Source organism: Pyrgilauda ruficollis, unplaced genomic scaffold (assembly GCF_017590135.1).
Source record: "Pyrgilauda ruficollis isolate IOZ18807 unplaced genomic scaffold, ASM1759013v1 scaffold48, whole genome shotgun sequence".
In the NCBI taxonomy this organism is placed as follows: domain Eukaryota; kingdom Metazoa; phylum Chordata; class Aves; order Passeriformes; family Passeridae; genus Pyrgilauda; species Pyrgilauda ruficollis.
The window spans coordinates 7,566,720-7,583,050 of NW_024526377.1; the positions used below are offsets into that span (position 1 = coordinate 7,566,720).

A 16,331-nucleotide genomic window follows, 5' to 3' on the forward strand; every position below is an offset into this window, starting at 1 on the left:
AAGGCAAAAATATTAAAAAAAAAAAAAAAAAAAAAAAAAAAAAAAAAAAAAAGCAGAATTGACAGTGAAGCTTAAAAGAACCCATGATCAAAACCACTTCCTGCTGCTGGTGAGCAGTAAGCTCCCTGCTCCAGCTGACTGCCTGAGCTGGGCTGACATTGCAGTGCAGTCACACTCTCTCAGAAAAGGGTGTTTTGTTAGGCAGGGAGAGATTTGAGCAGGAAAAGATGCACAACCTTGAGCTGGGCTGAATGGGGCATTGATCTGTTTGGTGCAGATGGTCCTGTTTGCCCACAAACAGTCTCTTCCAGCTGTGGATGAGGATGTGCTCTGTGATCAAGCAGCCTGGGACTGCAAATCCACAAGATGTTGATGCCAGTGTCCCTTCAGGTGTGTTACTGCTAGGGGAAAATGCTGCAAGGGAAGCAGTTACTCACAGTCTCTCCAGGGGCTCCAGCCTCTCCTCGGGCTCCTTTCTCCCCCTTTGCACCCTGTGCAGAAAGGAGAGATACCAGCTGATTAGACATGGAAGGAGACCTCCTCCAGAAGAAAAGGCTTCAAGATGCCTGAATGTGTACTAGGAATTGCTTTTGTTAACCAATTCACAGAGGAGTTAATGGCTGAGGAAAGAGCTCCCAGATCTCTACACAGCAAGAAAAGGAACTATAAAAATAAAACCCTGAGACTTCACAAGAGTTACTAATCAGCTCACATACTGCTTTTCAGCACAGGATGCTGAAACTTGCAGGTATTCATATGGGTGAATCTTTTTCCTATCCTCAGGCCTACCAACTACTTAATTTCCTGCTGAACTTTGATGGTCTCCCTTCACAGAAGACTCACCTACAGTTCTGAAATATAAACATCAGTCATCTAGAAATGATAATAATAGATCCCCATGCTGAGGGTTTGTCTTAATCATACATATCAGAGAGACCTTTCTGAAGAATTTTTGCAGGACAAAGTCTACTAACTGTACTGTCCCACATTTAGCAGATGTTAGTTAAAAGTTGCATGGCATTACTGTGTTTTTTCTTGGGTTTTTGGAGGTTTGGTTTTGTTTGGTTTGGGGTATTTTTTTTTTTGAATGTTCAGACTGCTGTTAAGACATGCTCAGACACCTGTTTAAGGTGTTGATGCCCAAGTATTGATGATTATATAGGTTGAGCACAGCATATATGATGGCAGAGTGAACATCTACCCATGTTGAATTGAAACACCTCAGTGTTGATTTGAAATAGTTTTGTGTGACACAATAAATCTTCTGAAGATGGCTTGCACCAATTGCTCATTCCAGGTCAGATGAGCTAGGGATGAATCTGACTGCTCTGCAATGTTTTGGAAACGTGATTTATCTGCAAGACCTGTGCTTTGGCAGCAGCAGTACAAGATGCCCTCTTGAAGGATCATGAAGCTCAAAGAAGCCTCTCAGACAATACTGACCATGCTACAGAGATAATATATTTCTGAGCTGATTTTCCTCCTATTGTCCTGCAGTCCAACAGAAGTAAAAACCTCTACAGAACTCCCTGAACCTATGACAGTAGGTTCAAAAAAAGACAAAGAAAGAAATGGGCTGCTGGTGTTACAGGAAGGATTATTTACAGTGATACAGACCTTGAGGGCACTCCACTCTACTCATGTCAAAGATTTTCTTCAAGGTCCCTCTTACCTGTACTCCTGCAGGTCCTGGCACACCTTGCTCACCTGGGACCCCAGGTAATCCCTGCAAAACAGAGGGAGAGGTAAAGGAGCTCTTTCCACTGAGGTAAGTATGATTTTTACAGAGGCTGTCACTGCACAGGGCTCTGTCTTTTCTGGGAGCTCCATCCAGAACAAGAGAGTCCAGAATACAAATACAGTACCCAAATGCACAATTTAGCTGGGCCACATCACTTTAAAATCCCTTAATAAATCCTGCACATAAATTACTGCCAGCCAAGCCCTGCCTAGCAAATCCCATAGTCCTCTTTTCAGCTACTAAGGCCCAGAGCTATAGATTAGGTGCTTAAACTCCAGTAGTCGTGTAGCTTCCTCTACAGGCAGCACAAAGATAAGCACCACTGTGGCTATTTCTGATGAGAGAAGCATCCCAGCTACAGAAGGAGCATGTCCCACCCTCTCCCTCCAAAACTGACCACTCCCATGTCCCCTCTTGATGTACTTGGCCATACTTACAGGTTCTCCAGTCATTCCTCGATCTCCTTTGTCCCCTTTTGGTCCAGGTTCACCCTGATACAAAACAGTAAGACAAAGAGAGAAATAAAAGCTGTTTCCAGGGCTGGAACTCACACTAGTCCTGTTTAGTAAGTGGGCTCTCTCAATCAGTTACCCATTTCTGACACAAAATAGCTTCTTCAAAGCAGCTTGATGTCAATGAGTCAAAACTGAATGCCACATTAAGATATGGAGATCACTGTCTAGACTTCTTGGGCTGTTCTGATACTAACTGAAGAAATACTCAGCTTAAAAGAACATTTTGCCCTCATGCAGAAGAGCAGCTAAGAATATACCCAAAATCAAAAAATTAATCTCTGATGTTTTGACAGGCCACATGATGTGAACAACAGCAAAAGCACCGGTGCCACTGCACTGCCTCTCAGTAGGACCACAGCCCTAATGTCATCCTACAGTGATCCCAGATGAAGACAGTTCCCTATTCCATCTACAAAAGTGAAGTGTCCAGTGATCATCTGGAGCATTTCCAGAGGTGGGCACTACACAGCAAGTCCTGATCTCTAGCTCTATTAACATCTCCATACATCCATGCAGCTTCCTCTCCCTCCTGCAATGCCAGTACATTTTTTTCATGCACCACCACCACTGCCTAATAAGATTAATTTATTCCTGTTCTTCCTCCTTACAGTAAATTGAATATGCATTCAGACAGAAGTTCATCAGCTTTGTCCTGTGGTCTAGAGCAATAATCAATAAATCCATATGTCTGCTTTTTATAAATTGAAAAGGAAAGCACACAATTATGGAACTAGCTGGAATAAACCAGGTATTACATGAATACTCACTTTTGTATATTGTTATGAACGTATGTATTCAGTCAACAGCAATCATTACTTATTCATTATTTATCATACCAAGTGTTTCAATTATGCAATCAAGGAAGAGTAAGAACATCAGTGATTTAAGCTACACATACAAGCAAGGAATAGTGATCAGCCAAAATGCAGAGCCAGACAAATCAGCTTGAATTTTATTTATGTCTGCTATTTGCCAATCATTTCTGCAACACCTGGGAATTCACAGTCCATTTTCAAATGATTCTCTAACAGACAAAATAAGTGTAGCTGCATAAATATTACTTATGCTTGTATTAATTATGCATGATGAATAAATATTATAATCTGTGGTAAATAATGGGAGGAATTTTACTCTACAAACAGCATCCCATTAGATCGACTTTTAACCAGGCAGTGCCTGATGCCATCTAGTGTCCTTCAGAAAAACATCAGGATCACCTAAAACAGCTCAAGCAAAGGGGCTAAAGCTGCAAATCTCTATGTTTGTGCCTGGAAGCTGTTTTGTGTAATGACATTTCAAATTCTGAAACTCTTTTGAGAGAGCAGAATGACAAAGCACAGACATAGGTCAGTATATTTGTAGGCAGGGATGCTGCTACGGAGTGGGAAAAAGGATGTACATTACCAGGGAAAACAAAATTGCAAAGCAAAGAAGCAATGCAAGAGGTAAATAGGGAAAATTTTTAAGATTTTCCTTTCTTCCACTTTTTCCTTGATATTTGACTTGCACAGCAGTGCAAAATCTAACAGCCACAGTCATGGGCAGAGGAAGGATTTCTCAATAGATTCATACAATGATTTGGGGAGAAAGAGACCTTAAAATCATCTAATTCCAACCCCTCTGCCATTGGAAAGGATGCTACCCACTAGACCAGGCTGCTCCAAGCCCCATCCAACCTGGCCTTGAACATTTCCAGGCATGGGACACTCACAGCTTCTCTGGACAACCTGTGCCAGTGTCTCAGCACTCTCACAGTAAAGAACTACTTCCAATTATCTAATCTAAACCTGCCCTCTGACAGTTTAAATCCCCTGATCATCTTTGTGGCCTCCCCTGGATTTGCTCCAAGAGATCCAAGATGTCCTTGTTTTGGGGGCTCCAGAGCTGGATGCAGCACTCCAGGAGGGGTCTCACCAGAGCAGAGGGGTAGAATCACCTCCCTCGACCTGCTGGTCATTGCTGCAGCCCAGGACACAACTGGCTTTTGTTAACAGAACCCACCAGCAAATCTGCCTGTGAGTCCTTTCCAGTTTGCCAAATCCATGGCTCTGCCAAGGCTGTTAACACTGCCTGCTAGTGCTGCCCACTGGCAGCTGCTCTTAATCCACTGCCACCCACTTCTTACCTACACTTCAGAGCACAGAAAAGACAGAGTGACAGCTGACAGCTGCCACCAGCCTGGCCCAGAAGAGGACTTACAGCTCCCATGATCTGTTCTCAGCAGTGTCCTTCTGTAGTCTCAATTATGCCCCAGTAATTCCTGTGCTTAAAGGAAAGCAAGTGCAGTGGGAGATCAGCTCTGCCTGGCCACAGTGGGAGACAGAAGGCAAAGTGAAGAGCCACCTCATTTTTTACTGCTTTTGCCTCTTTCCAGCCATTATACCTGACCACCACTGTTTAATGATCCTAACTGACTAGCCTAAATATATAGGAAATAGCTCCCTGGTACAATAGAACACAGACTCAATGGGAAGCAATGGCAAGGACTGGTTTTTGGAGAGTACATGACACCTGTCAACACCCTGCTGGTCCTGCCACCTCTGTAACATTACCCACGACACTCTCCAAAGGTTCATCACCTCTTTCTGACACTTTAATGTGTACACCTGTACATCCAACTGTTCTTACCTTCTCCTCCCTCACAGTGCAGAGCTGTGCTGTGGCAGGTGTCACCACAGTCATCTTGCACATGGAGAAATCCCAACAAATGGAACAGCTGACACACTTCAACCCTTTTATTTCTTACTGTCTTGCAGTTCATTTACCAAAGCAATGTTCTCAAAGCAAAAGGAAAAACTCTCTGTGACTGTAGCACTACAAAGACCACAGAAGATGTCATTGTTCTGCATACTTCCTTAGAGTGCATATATATATAAATATATAAGTATAACCTTTGAGCAAAGGGGAAGAGCAAGCCAAAGAAATCTTGTCTCCCTCTCCAGTACTACTTCACATCCTTATTTCCTTCCTCAGCCTCTGAAGAACCTGGCATATATGTTCTCTTTCTAATGGCACTCCTACAGCCTACCTCTGCCATCCATGAAACCTTGATCCACAACAAACTTATTCACAGATCATGTTATGCTATTTATTTCCCTCTAAGTGCTACAAATGGGAACAAAATCTTCATTTTACACTCGGTTTCAGAGGCTGGGATAGCGCACAGCTCTGTCCCAGCCACAGCTGGCTTGACTGCTGATCTTACCAGCACAGCTTTGGACTTCTCATCATAGCTGGTTACAGTGTTGAGGATGCCCAGAACTAGACTCAATCTGGGTTCTTTACTGAAAGCATTTAAATAACACAGAAAATGCTAAGGGGTGTGTCTATCAGATACAATAGGGGATAAAACAGAGGCCATATTTATTAGAGATGTTACTTACAGGAATCCTGGGGTGTGGGGTGAAGAAGGCTGTCTGGAACAGAAACCAGAGTGTTAAAAACAGGATAGCCTATTTTCCTTAAAATGCAATAGTTTACATACACCCCTGTCATTACAGATTGCACATTCCATACATTCCACAAGTACGTTTATAAAACAGTAACCCATTGTAACATCTGGGTGTTTGGAAAGAAGCCCACAAATATCTTACATCTCCCAGAACATTTGAAATATGAACATAAACTCAAGACTATCCTGTGTGCCCTACCATGATGAAAAAACAATCAATCTTTAAACTTTATAGCAATTTTACTGCTAGTAATCTCCAGCTCATTTTTCCACTTGGAGCCATCTTCTGTATTATTAAATTTCCTGATACCATGAATAAGCTTGGAGTGTTCTCCCTCTGCTTTGTACCAAGTACATGAAATCTCTATGGGAATACATAGTCACTCTGAAGGAATAGCCACAAAAAGAAATGATAACGTTTTTTAGAAAGAGACAGTATATTTACTCAAAGCTGATAAGACATTGAAGGAAAAAACAGACCTTGATGACATGAAGACATGTCAAAAGCATTACCTACTTTTAACAGCTGAAACAGTGCCCTGGTTCCAGCCAAGATCAGTGGCAGGCAGGGAGCACGGCCAAGACATGATGTTATTTATTACCACCTTATGCCACTGCCAGGGGTGGAGGAAAGAGCTTCTTTCTCTCACTTTGGAGAAGGGAAGGACATCCCCTTATTTCAAGTAAGCGAGGCAGGTGGAGCAGCGGGATAATGCTGGTCCTGACTGGAGGGAACATTTTGGGTGGCATGGCTGCAGTCAGGTCAAGCTCCACACTCCCTCTTTTGTCCACTTTTGTTATTAATGTTGCTGCTATTGCTTGTTTTCTTATCTTATTGATGTTTCCATAAATTGTTCTTATCCCAACCCACAATCTTTGCCCTTTGTGCCTCCAGTTGTCCTCTCTGGGCACGTATGGGTGGAAGAGGGGAGAAGTGGAAGTAGTGACCAGAGGGTGGTTTTGGGGTCTTGGGGGATCAGGGATGCTCAGCTGGGGACTATCATTCCTAAACCATGACAAACAGAAATAATTTCTCCCTACACACACAGGAAGCTTAAGCAGTGGCACACATTTTCTCCATGTCCAGCCATGTTGTATTTGTTTGTGAGCTGCCTTTTCTGTTTTTACCAACACAGGTTCATCTTTGGTGTGTGACTGGGTCATTCTTGTCTGATACACATGGAGTCTTTCTACACAAAGCACCATGAAATGATCTGGCATAGACAGAGGCCCAGCTAATGGCAGAGAGTAAATTAAACCACCTTCTCCATTATGGGGATTATTGAAGGAATTTTGAATGAGTTAGAGACGGGACCTCTGAGTTTTTAGACTCCATTTTTATCTTCTACACAGGCAAGAAGGGTGAGTTCGGCTTACATCTTCATAGTATGGTTCAGAAGGTCACAAGACCTCTAGTTACAAGACCTTTTAAATAAAAATAAAACACTGCCAACAAGGATATTTATGTTTTTGACGCAATCCTTAAATATTTTGTCTTATGGACTCATGCCACAGTGTAAGCTCTCTTAACCAATCACGTTATGACAGAAAAACCCACAGAACTGCATTCTAAACTTCCTGCCTACCTTTGTAACTATTTTTATTTTTTCTATATCTCAAACTCTAAACTTTCCTCTTCTTAACTTAACGTGTGTCTGCTTTAAACTATAAATCCACATTCTCGCTTCTATCACCTAAGTTTGGAAGTCTTTTCCAAGGTCTCAGATAAAATCCTGTGTTGAACTCTAAGCTTTGGCATACAGGCCCAAACTTCTGAGAATTTCCTGCATTTCATATTCCAACACTCCATTGCTGCGTCAAGGTCTTTAGGCACTCGATTTTCACCAACCAACAGACCTTGATTCAAATTTTCTCCATAATCTGTCAATGAGGCAGCTGTATCCAGCTGTGGAGGGCAGAGTTCATGAGAGGATGTGTGCCATGTCCTGGAGGATCTGTGACTGGCATAAGTCCTCTAGTTGCAATGATGGTGCTCACTCCAAGATGCTTACTCAGGTTTTCTTAGAGGGAACTCAGAGGTTTGTGTATTTACATTCAGTGGGTGCTGATTTAATCACCAGTGAACTTCATTGTAATTGCACTCAGGCTCCCCAAAGTAACTGTGTATCTTCATTTTGAAAGCAATAAATTTATGTACTCTCAGTCTGCTTTTTGCAAAGAGGCAGAGGAAGGTACAACCTTACAAAAAAAAAAAAAATTAAAAAGACCAAATAAACCTTGATATTGCTTCTCTGAAACAAAAGGAGATAATCTCAGAGTAAATAAGTCCCAAAGTTTCTGCAGAGGAAATGAGAAACTTGAAAATTGTTTCTGAGGTATTTATGTGAAGGAATGACACCTTTAATATTGTTACAACACCAAACACAATCTTACTTACTGTTCCAGGTACGCCTGGGGGTCCAGGGGAACCTGTGTCACCCTGGAGAGAGGAAAAAAATGTAACTAATTACATAAAAAGATTCCCAAATAAAACTCAACATTATAATTCAGAAGATGCAGCATTACCAGATGAGATGTAACCCAACCCCCCAGTTCTGTGACACTTCTGGACTGATTTTTCGCTGTCCTTGCTTTGTTGCATGCAGGATTCTCATTCTGTTGTCTTCATCCCTCTATGATTTTATAATCAACCTGACTTCACAGGTTGATAAATTTCTAAAGTTACCCCATACAGTTTAGGATACGGAATTTAATTTGCTTTTTGAATTAAAGTTGACCAAAAGTCTTGACTGAAAAACATGTTTTAGGTAAACTTCTTTCATTGATTAAAACAAATTGTTTTCATCAAATATTTAAGTTGCTAAATCCAGTTCTCCCCTAATTTTGAGTTAAAACTACACTGTTGCTGGAAGATCTCCTGAACACTGGCATTGACCTTCCTGTGGGCTGTGCTCCACAAACATCTGACCCCTGACACTTGAAAGCCAAGAGCTACCAACAACACTTGTTACCTCCCAGGTAAAAGAGGTTTAGGTGCCTTATTGATGTCAGTGGACCACCCATGAAAGAATTCCCACCTCTACAAGTGGTGAAAGTCACTGATGAACGGAGGACTGATGGAAGAACCCACATCCTGAATGCCACTGCCTCTGTAATGAGGGCAGTTTTTCCACTACACACCCACAAGCATCTGCAAGGTGAATGCTTCTTCTTCACCTTCATGTTCACATGGGCTGAATGTAAATTTTGGAGGACATTACCTTTATCTACTTCGCTCACTTTCACTAAAATTAATGGTGTGATGGCAGAAGCCCAAACTGTTCCTTAAGTTATTGTTCTATCCCCCACAGACACGCACAGAAAACTTTTTAGATTTCAGTTCTAGGCTCATTTATATCAGCCAATTATAAAACTAAAAAAAGGAGGAAATTTTAACAAAATAAAATAAAATAAAATAAGAAAAAAAGTTTTGCTTGAATTAATGAAATCATCCTTAATTTCATCAGATTTCATTGCTCAATAAATTCTTGTCTCCATCCTACACATAGCTATTTCTGCTGTTTCTCTGTAAAGTTCAGCTAAAAGTCTTCCAAATTTTCTCGTCTTCCTCAGCCTCCTCCATCACTTGTCTCTGCCCCTTTGTCTGTTTTCTTCTCTTGTCTAAGGAAGTTCAGGATCATTTCATAACTTACTTTTTCTCCTCTTTCACCTTTCATTGCTGGGAGACCGTCTTTTCCTTTTTCTCCCTAAAAGCAGGGAAAGGAAAGCAAGAAACATGCACGTTTTGATTTTAATGCATCAGCCTCACTAAAATATTTTACACTCTCAGTTATCTATCTTCCAAGATGTAGAGCAAGAAATTAAAAATGTAACATTTTGAAGATGGCTTCAAAAATCCACTATATTTTCAAAACCAATGAATATCAATTGACTTCACAGGAAGGAAAGCACCAATCCTAAAATAAGTTGCTTGTAGAAGATCCTACTGCCTCATGCAGTTATAAAAAAGAGGGTTTTTTTCCAATTGAAAAAGAGAGGCAGCAAAACAGCAGTAAAGACCCAGAGTGAATATTCATATTACTGGTTTTGGTTTGGGTTGGAAGGTACATTAAAGACCATTTAGTTTCAAACCTCTGTCATGAATGTATTCTGTATCCTGTGCTCTACAAGGCATAAAATGGAGCAAACTGCATGGAAAAACCTCAGTTGATTTTAGATCCTTCTTGATCACATTCAAGCATGTCATCAGTTATCAGGATTACAGACCTCACTGATGTGGCTAAATTTACTGTCAGGCCCCTGACCCAAGTATTTCCTGGCATGAAGACATCTCCAGAATTCTCCAGAGGAAGCAGTAGACACCAGGACTTGGGTAGAAGTTAAGCCATCAGAAAATAATTCAGCCATCTGAAGACTTTTCCAGGGCTCAGTGACGAGGCGGATTAGTAATTTTTTTTTTTGTTGTTATCAAGAATTTTAAATGTCCTTAAATCAGGCAAGTAATTCTGAAAGGGAGTTCTAAAGTGCAATCTGACCTCTAGAGTTCTAACCTCTCCTACTGCTTCACAAGTAGCACGGCACAACTCCTCCCATTTGGGTTAGATATTGTTCATTACCACCTCTGAGTCAACTGGGAACACACACTAGACAGGGAACACCTTCTTGGCTATTTGGTAACCTTGCTGGTTGCCAATCAGCTGCTCACCACAGCCATCACACCAAGGGACAACATCATCTAGGGACACTCAAGGTAAGTCCTCTTGATGCTACACGGCCAAAAGATCAATTTGTGGCTCCAAGTCACTCACCCGGTCTCCTTTTTCTCCTCTCAGTCCAGGTAAGCCCCTAGGACCAGGAAAACCTGCTTCACCCTGAAAATAACACAAAGTGTGTGAAATCTGATTGACTGTAGTAGTAGTTTGCTGAGAGAGAAGGAGATTAGTTTGATTATCAAGTAATTTCTTAGTGTTTTTTTAAGCCATCACTTAAAGCAGTAAGTAAGACTTCTCTGGTTTTTGCCTGTTAACTGATGCCACAGAATTAAGGACACATTTCCTTCATGCTGCTCTGTAGCAGGACCAAGCAAGCAAATGAAAGCAGAAAAAGCAATAAAATCTGACTTTCATTTTCATCATTAACGACCTGGTATAGTCTGGAAATGCTAAACCTTCAGAGTATTAATCTGAAAAATACAGATGTCACCTTGATGAACAGATCTAGAATTATCTGAGTGCACTATTGCACATTTGGATTTATTTCTGTTTGAACATTACCTTTGAGTTTCTGCTTTATAATACTTGTTATTGGAGTAACTATGACCTCTGTGTCATGTGGCTTCTCCTAAATATATAAAGTAGTCTCAAATTTAGCTTCCAGTTGACCCAGTTTGTAATCTGAAAATAACCATGTGGTTTCCTACTTATAATTCTTTTCTATCTGAATTTATAGTGCAATATCACGAAGGAGATCAGTCACGGACAGGACCCAAATTCACTAAGTCTTGTACAAATACTGAACTAAGAAAAGGTAATCCCTGCTCTAAAGCTCCTCTAAGTATAGGGAGAACAAAATATTATCATGGTAGAGGTGCAGTGGGTAGACAAAATCAGGTGAGGAACAAGATAATGTAGTAACTGAGGATGACTAAGAACATCTGGGTGATGCTGGGAGAATTTTAAAGAAAGTGGCATTTGGTGACAGATGGAGTGGTGCTTTTTCAGAGCCACTGTGGGATCCTGGCTATCATGGAATAACCAGAGTAGTTTGGGTTGGAAGGGACCCTAAAGACCTTCTAGTTCCAGGCCCCTGCCATGGGCAGGGACACCTTCTCCTCAACCAGGTTGCTCCAATCTGGCCTTGGACACTTCCTGGAATGGAAATGACAATGAGATCCCAGCGATTCCAGAGATTCAGAGAGCAATCAGAGCATATAACACTGAATGAGACAGAGGAGAATTTAGAAGGAAAATAAAAACATGGTGTAAATTTGGCTTCTGAAAAGGTCTTGAAGCAAAATATCATTGAGTTTGTATGAGTTCAAGGACAGAAAGATAATACAAAACAGCCAACGTGGATTTGTTAAAAACTGATTGTATCAAACCCATCCAGTTCCCTCCTTAGACATGAAAACTAAGCAGACAAGAAGAAAGCATTTTTCCGATGAATCTTTAGTAAAATATCAGGCATAGGCCAACATGATGTTCTCATCTGTAACCACACAATGTAGTGTAGAATGGTCTCTGGAGTGTGGTGTACAACTGAATGAAGAAACAGCATTCATATACCTCCTATTAGCAACTTACTGTCAAAATTCAGAGGCTGTATGAAGTATAAGTCCTCTCAGGGACAGCACTATTCAACTTACAACAGGAAAGAGAGCATTTATGAAACGTGGACAATATCACATTGTGGAGAGAGCGGCAAGTGTCTCGGAAGGTGGTGTTAAAATTCAAAACAGCCCTGTGTGGGGAGATGATTCAGACCAAGGGCCAGTGTTCTGGTTGGGGTCTGGTCCCTTGTGGCACTTGGACCAAGCCTGCCTGGAAACTTTAAGCCTGGTAGTCTGTTTGCCCAGCTACAGTGAAATGACATCAAGGAAGGGCACAGAAACCACTCCTCCCTTGGAGCCTGATGAAAACACTCCTGGGGAACATTTGCCCATGCTGTGCTGATTTCCCCTTACCTGGGACACCAGGTAAGGATACTTTCCTGGGAACTGAGTGATACCGATCAGGCAGATTATAAGGACTTTTGGAATAGTCCAGACTCACAGGATGGGGTAATTGTTATTAACTTAATGAGTGCCTTACCCCAATAAACCTCAATTTATGCCTCAGACTTGTAGTGTTATTCCATCAATAGAATCATTAAGGTTGGAAAAGACCTCTAAAATCAACCATAAGTCTCATCCATACAACTGTTCCACCTTCAATCACAGATGCAAGTGTTATGCACAGATCTTGTCATTGGCAAATGGATTTGTCATCCCATGTGGCCACTTGCTGTTGTTTTGACAAGTAAGGTTTGCTGTTAAGACTGTTTTTCTGCTCACCTGCTCACCAGGCTGGCCACGGCTCCCTGGTTCACCCTGGAAAAACAAAAGCAAATCTATAACACTGTAAGGACTTGACTCTCTGGTAAGAACACTTCCTCATTAGCAAACTGTGGTCCCTACTGGTGGTCCATGTTGTTCTACCCAGATCCCACAAGGTTCTGAAATTGCCTTTTTTGATGGCTTGGGAGCGCAGCCTGCAGGGAGCCAATGCAAGGTCCAGGTGAGCTCTCCCTGAACACTCAGCCTTGAGAGAGGAGCATCAAACAAGGGTTGGTATTTTGGAACACTGTGAAAGTCAGTGAACCACACCTGCTCGTCCCTTTATGTCTCCAACTTCAGAGGAATCTTCTTCTCCTGATTTCAGTATAAGACCTTCCAAAATCACACCTTGGTTGACTCAGTGAATACTCAGCAGACTATGAAATACAATCCCTTACCTTAGGGCCAGCTTTTCCAGGAAAGCCTTCCTCACCCTTTTCCCCTCGTTCTCCCTGCAGGGAACATAACAGGTCAATACACAAACTCCTCTGGTGTTTGTGCACCACATCTGCAATCAATGGTGAGAAATATTTTAACTCAGCTCCTCAGGATCAGCTTGAGGGTGTAAATGGAGTCATATGAGAATATGCTTCCTGGAATGCTTTTCCACTCTAGTGCCATTTGCAATCACATCTGCAGCACCCTACTGGAGAATTTCTGGAATAACACAATCACTGTTACATTAAAGTTGTCCATGGTGAATGATCTGGGAAAAAAACATCTCCATTCAGTTTCTTCAAACTGTATGTGGTTATAAAGTTAGAAAGTGTTTTAAAAAACTAGAAAATTTTGGGACTGGAGCCTTGGTCACTAGATCCATTGTGTAAATACTTTAAAACTGATCTTCCAAGGTGGGTGGCATCAGCATGGACAGCAGAGGCTACAGGGGTTGAAACGTGGCTACACAGCTGGGAAGTGCAGGAAATACTACACAGATGTGTGGATAAAATCCAAACTTTGTTTAACATCAGAAATATGTTATGTATTGCAAATTCCTCACCTTTATTCATCAATAAATGGGAGCTGGGGACTCTGCTAGATCTGCGATCAAGTATCAGAAGCAAGAAAACCTCTGCCACGGCAATCCAAGGCAATAGATGGTTAAGAGCTATTTTCTTTAATATAATAATCTTTAATATAATCATCATCCCCAAAACCTAGTTTGGCCTTTGTAGTCAAAACATGGTACATTTCTTTGTCCCTTACTTGCAGGGGGATGAGAAATCAAGTGTCTCCTATCTCTACATGTACTATGTCCCTTCTCCCAATGCATAGACAATGGAGGAGACAACTCCCAAGCCGTAATTTGGAAAAGTAATTTGAAAAAAATGGGACAGAAGAAATAGGAAAAAATAAAGAACCAACTTTCTGCCACACAGACCTAGAGAAGGCTCGGGGAATGGCATTCCTTCTTTCTAGCCCTTCAGGGAAAGAAAGGAACATCTTTAGAGCCTGCTACACTTCTTTGTTCTTCTTTGTGCTTTGGATATATGCCTTAACTTGCCAGAGTCACTGGATTTCCTGACTGATTGTTTGCAATGCCCAGCTGTGTTTTTCCTGCTTCCCTGGCTTGCTCACCCCAATGATCTGCCCAGGTAAGGAGCTTAATCCCAGCGTCTGTGGTGTCACTTGCCTTTTGACCTGGAAGCCCTGGAAGCCCACTGAGTCCATCTTTGCCAGGCAGCCCCTAAACAAGAGGAAAACATAAGCTCTAAGTGCCAGTTCTTTAAATTGCTACCAGCAAACTCAGCATAAATATGCTCAGCTCATCCCTCCTGCCACCCACCTAAGTTAAAGAAAAGATGCATTTTGGTTTGATTTTTTTTCATTTTTTTCCCTTCTCAAAAGACACAAAAATTCTCACACTGTACGTATTTGCTCTGCCCCTTCTTCCAGTATCCCAGTTTTAGTGAATGACCACTGGATGTCAGCATTGCTACAGAGAAACTCCAGTATAGAACTTTTATGTACTGAGGATCTTTAAATTTTTTATGTACCTTACTTACATTTGAGCTTATTCTCTATAAGTCCCTATTACCTGTAGCTGTATTTTTTTAACATGTTTCTCCTTTTAAATCTTGACAATTTCTTATACAGTAGACAGACACCTAAAATTAAATTATATAGCACATAGTGACAGAGTGGTTCAGCAAGATAAGAATTAAAATTACTTCCTGTAATGCATTTAAAATGGCAAGAAAAAAGTTTTCTTCCCTTTTCCAAGTGTCAGTCAATCCACACACACTGCAGACTGTAGGTGGCAATTCTGTACTAAGTATTTAATTATTCAGTTTTTATGACTTAAGAACAACAGAAATTGCTACACTCTGCTAAATCTGAGATTTTAATCATGAGTTATTTGGCCTGACTCAGGAAATTCCAGGTTTGCAGAAACAATACTGTGTCAAATGCAAAAGGAATTTTAAAAGGTATCATATGAAGAAAATATCATGATCCAATTGCATAGGAATAGTGGGGCTGCACCTGGTAAAATTCTTATTCAGAAGAGGTATCTGAGATTAATTTATGGATTAAAAGTGACAGTATTGGAGCCCATGTTAAAACCTTGTGTGCAGAAAAAATGTGGGAAAAAAGAAGACTTCAGAATTAAACTATCTCAAGTAATGAAGAACTGTGAGGTAGGGAAACAGTTCCTCAACTTACAGCTGGTCCAGGTGGTCCAGTTTTACCAGAAACTCCAATCTCTCCTGGCAGTCCCTGAGAAATGAAATCAGGAGAAAAAATAAATCAGTATTTCTGTTCTCTGCAGGAATCTCACTGGAGATTGCTACTTTCACTTGAAGTGCATTTTTCTCTTCCACTGCAGTCAGGTCATGGTTGTGGGGAGTCCTGGAGACCCTGAATTATCCCCAGGAAGCACCAACGTGGTTCCAAGGCTCAGCAGGGAGAAGCTGTGCTCTAGGACCAGTTGTGGCTTTGCAGCAGAGAAAATATAAGAGAAACCCCACATTGCCAGAGGCCTTAACTCTGTTGCCTCTGAAAGCCAAGCCCTAAAATTTTCTCCAGCTGTTTTTTCTTCTTCTTGATATAAAACCAAATCCTCCCAAGCTTTCTTACCGGTGGCCCAGGCGGTCCCGGGGGTCCAGCAGTGCCTGGGGGCCCTGGAGGTCCCTGCAAGAAAGGAAACAAAGCCAATTTATCAAATTCTCTGGAAGGAGCTGAAAGCCTCAGGTCCTCTCCTGTGTAATAGGGGCCATGTAGGAAACAGGCAAAAGCACTGAGCTTTATTTGCTTAAGTTCTACCCAAAAAGTGCAAGATGCCAAAGCAAGGGGCCATGAACACAGGTAGAACATTTTCTTCTGCTTAAGCCACTGCTGCCATTGCTATAATGGGAGCTCCATCCGCCACTCCAGTACAAGAGAAAGAGAAGTGGAAGGCCATCAGTGATAGCATACAACACAAAGCTTGACTAGTGGGATTCCTTGGAGCTTCCAGACAAAATTAAGCTTGATTCATGTTGTTTCAAAGTGAATAATTTACCTCTAAAAAAAAAATTGCTGAAAGCAACTAATGAACAGGCTTGTGGTTTGAGCATGCCTTTTTTGGGA

At 41.5% G+C, this 16,331-nt stretch overlaps 1 protein-coding gene across 1 annotated transcript in view; it reads right to left on the reverse strand.

Annotated features, from left to right (window-relative positions):
* COL22A1 (collagen type XXII alpha 1 chain) overlaps window positions 1-16,331 on the reverse strand; it is a 196,093-nt gene that overhangs the window by 52,223 nt on the left and 127,539 nt on the right. The window contains exons 24-35 of the mRNA XM_041479400.1: window positions 15,840-15,893; window positions 15,426-15,479; window positions 14,395-14,448; window positions 13,160-13,213; window positions 12,720-12,755; window positions 10,477-10,539; window positions 9,361-9,414; window positions 8,106-8,147; window positions 5,640-5,672; window positions 2,179-2,232; window positions 1,673-1,726; window positions 438-491 (exon numbers count right to left, since the gene is read on the reverse strand). Coding sequence (XP_041335334.1) covers window positions 438-491; window positions 1,673-1,726; window positions 2,179-2,232; window positions 5,640-5,672; window positions 8,106-8,147; window positions 9,361-9,414; window positions 10,477-10,539; window positions 12,720-12,755; window positions 13,160-13,213; window positions 14,395-14,448; window positions 15,426-15,479; window positions 15,840-15,893 — 606 coding nt within the window. The remainder of the gene's footprint in view (window positions 1-437; window positions 492-1,672; window positions 1,727-2,178; window positions 2,233-5,639; window positions 5,673-8,105; window positions 8,148-9,360; window positions 9,415-10,476; window positions 10,540-12,719; window positions 12,756-13,159; window positions 13,214-14,394; window positions 14,449-15,425; window positions 15,480-15,839; window positions 15,894-16,331) is intronic.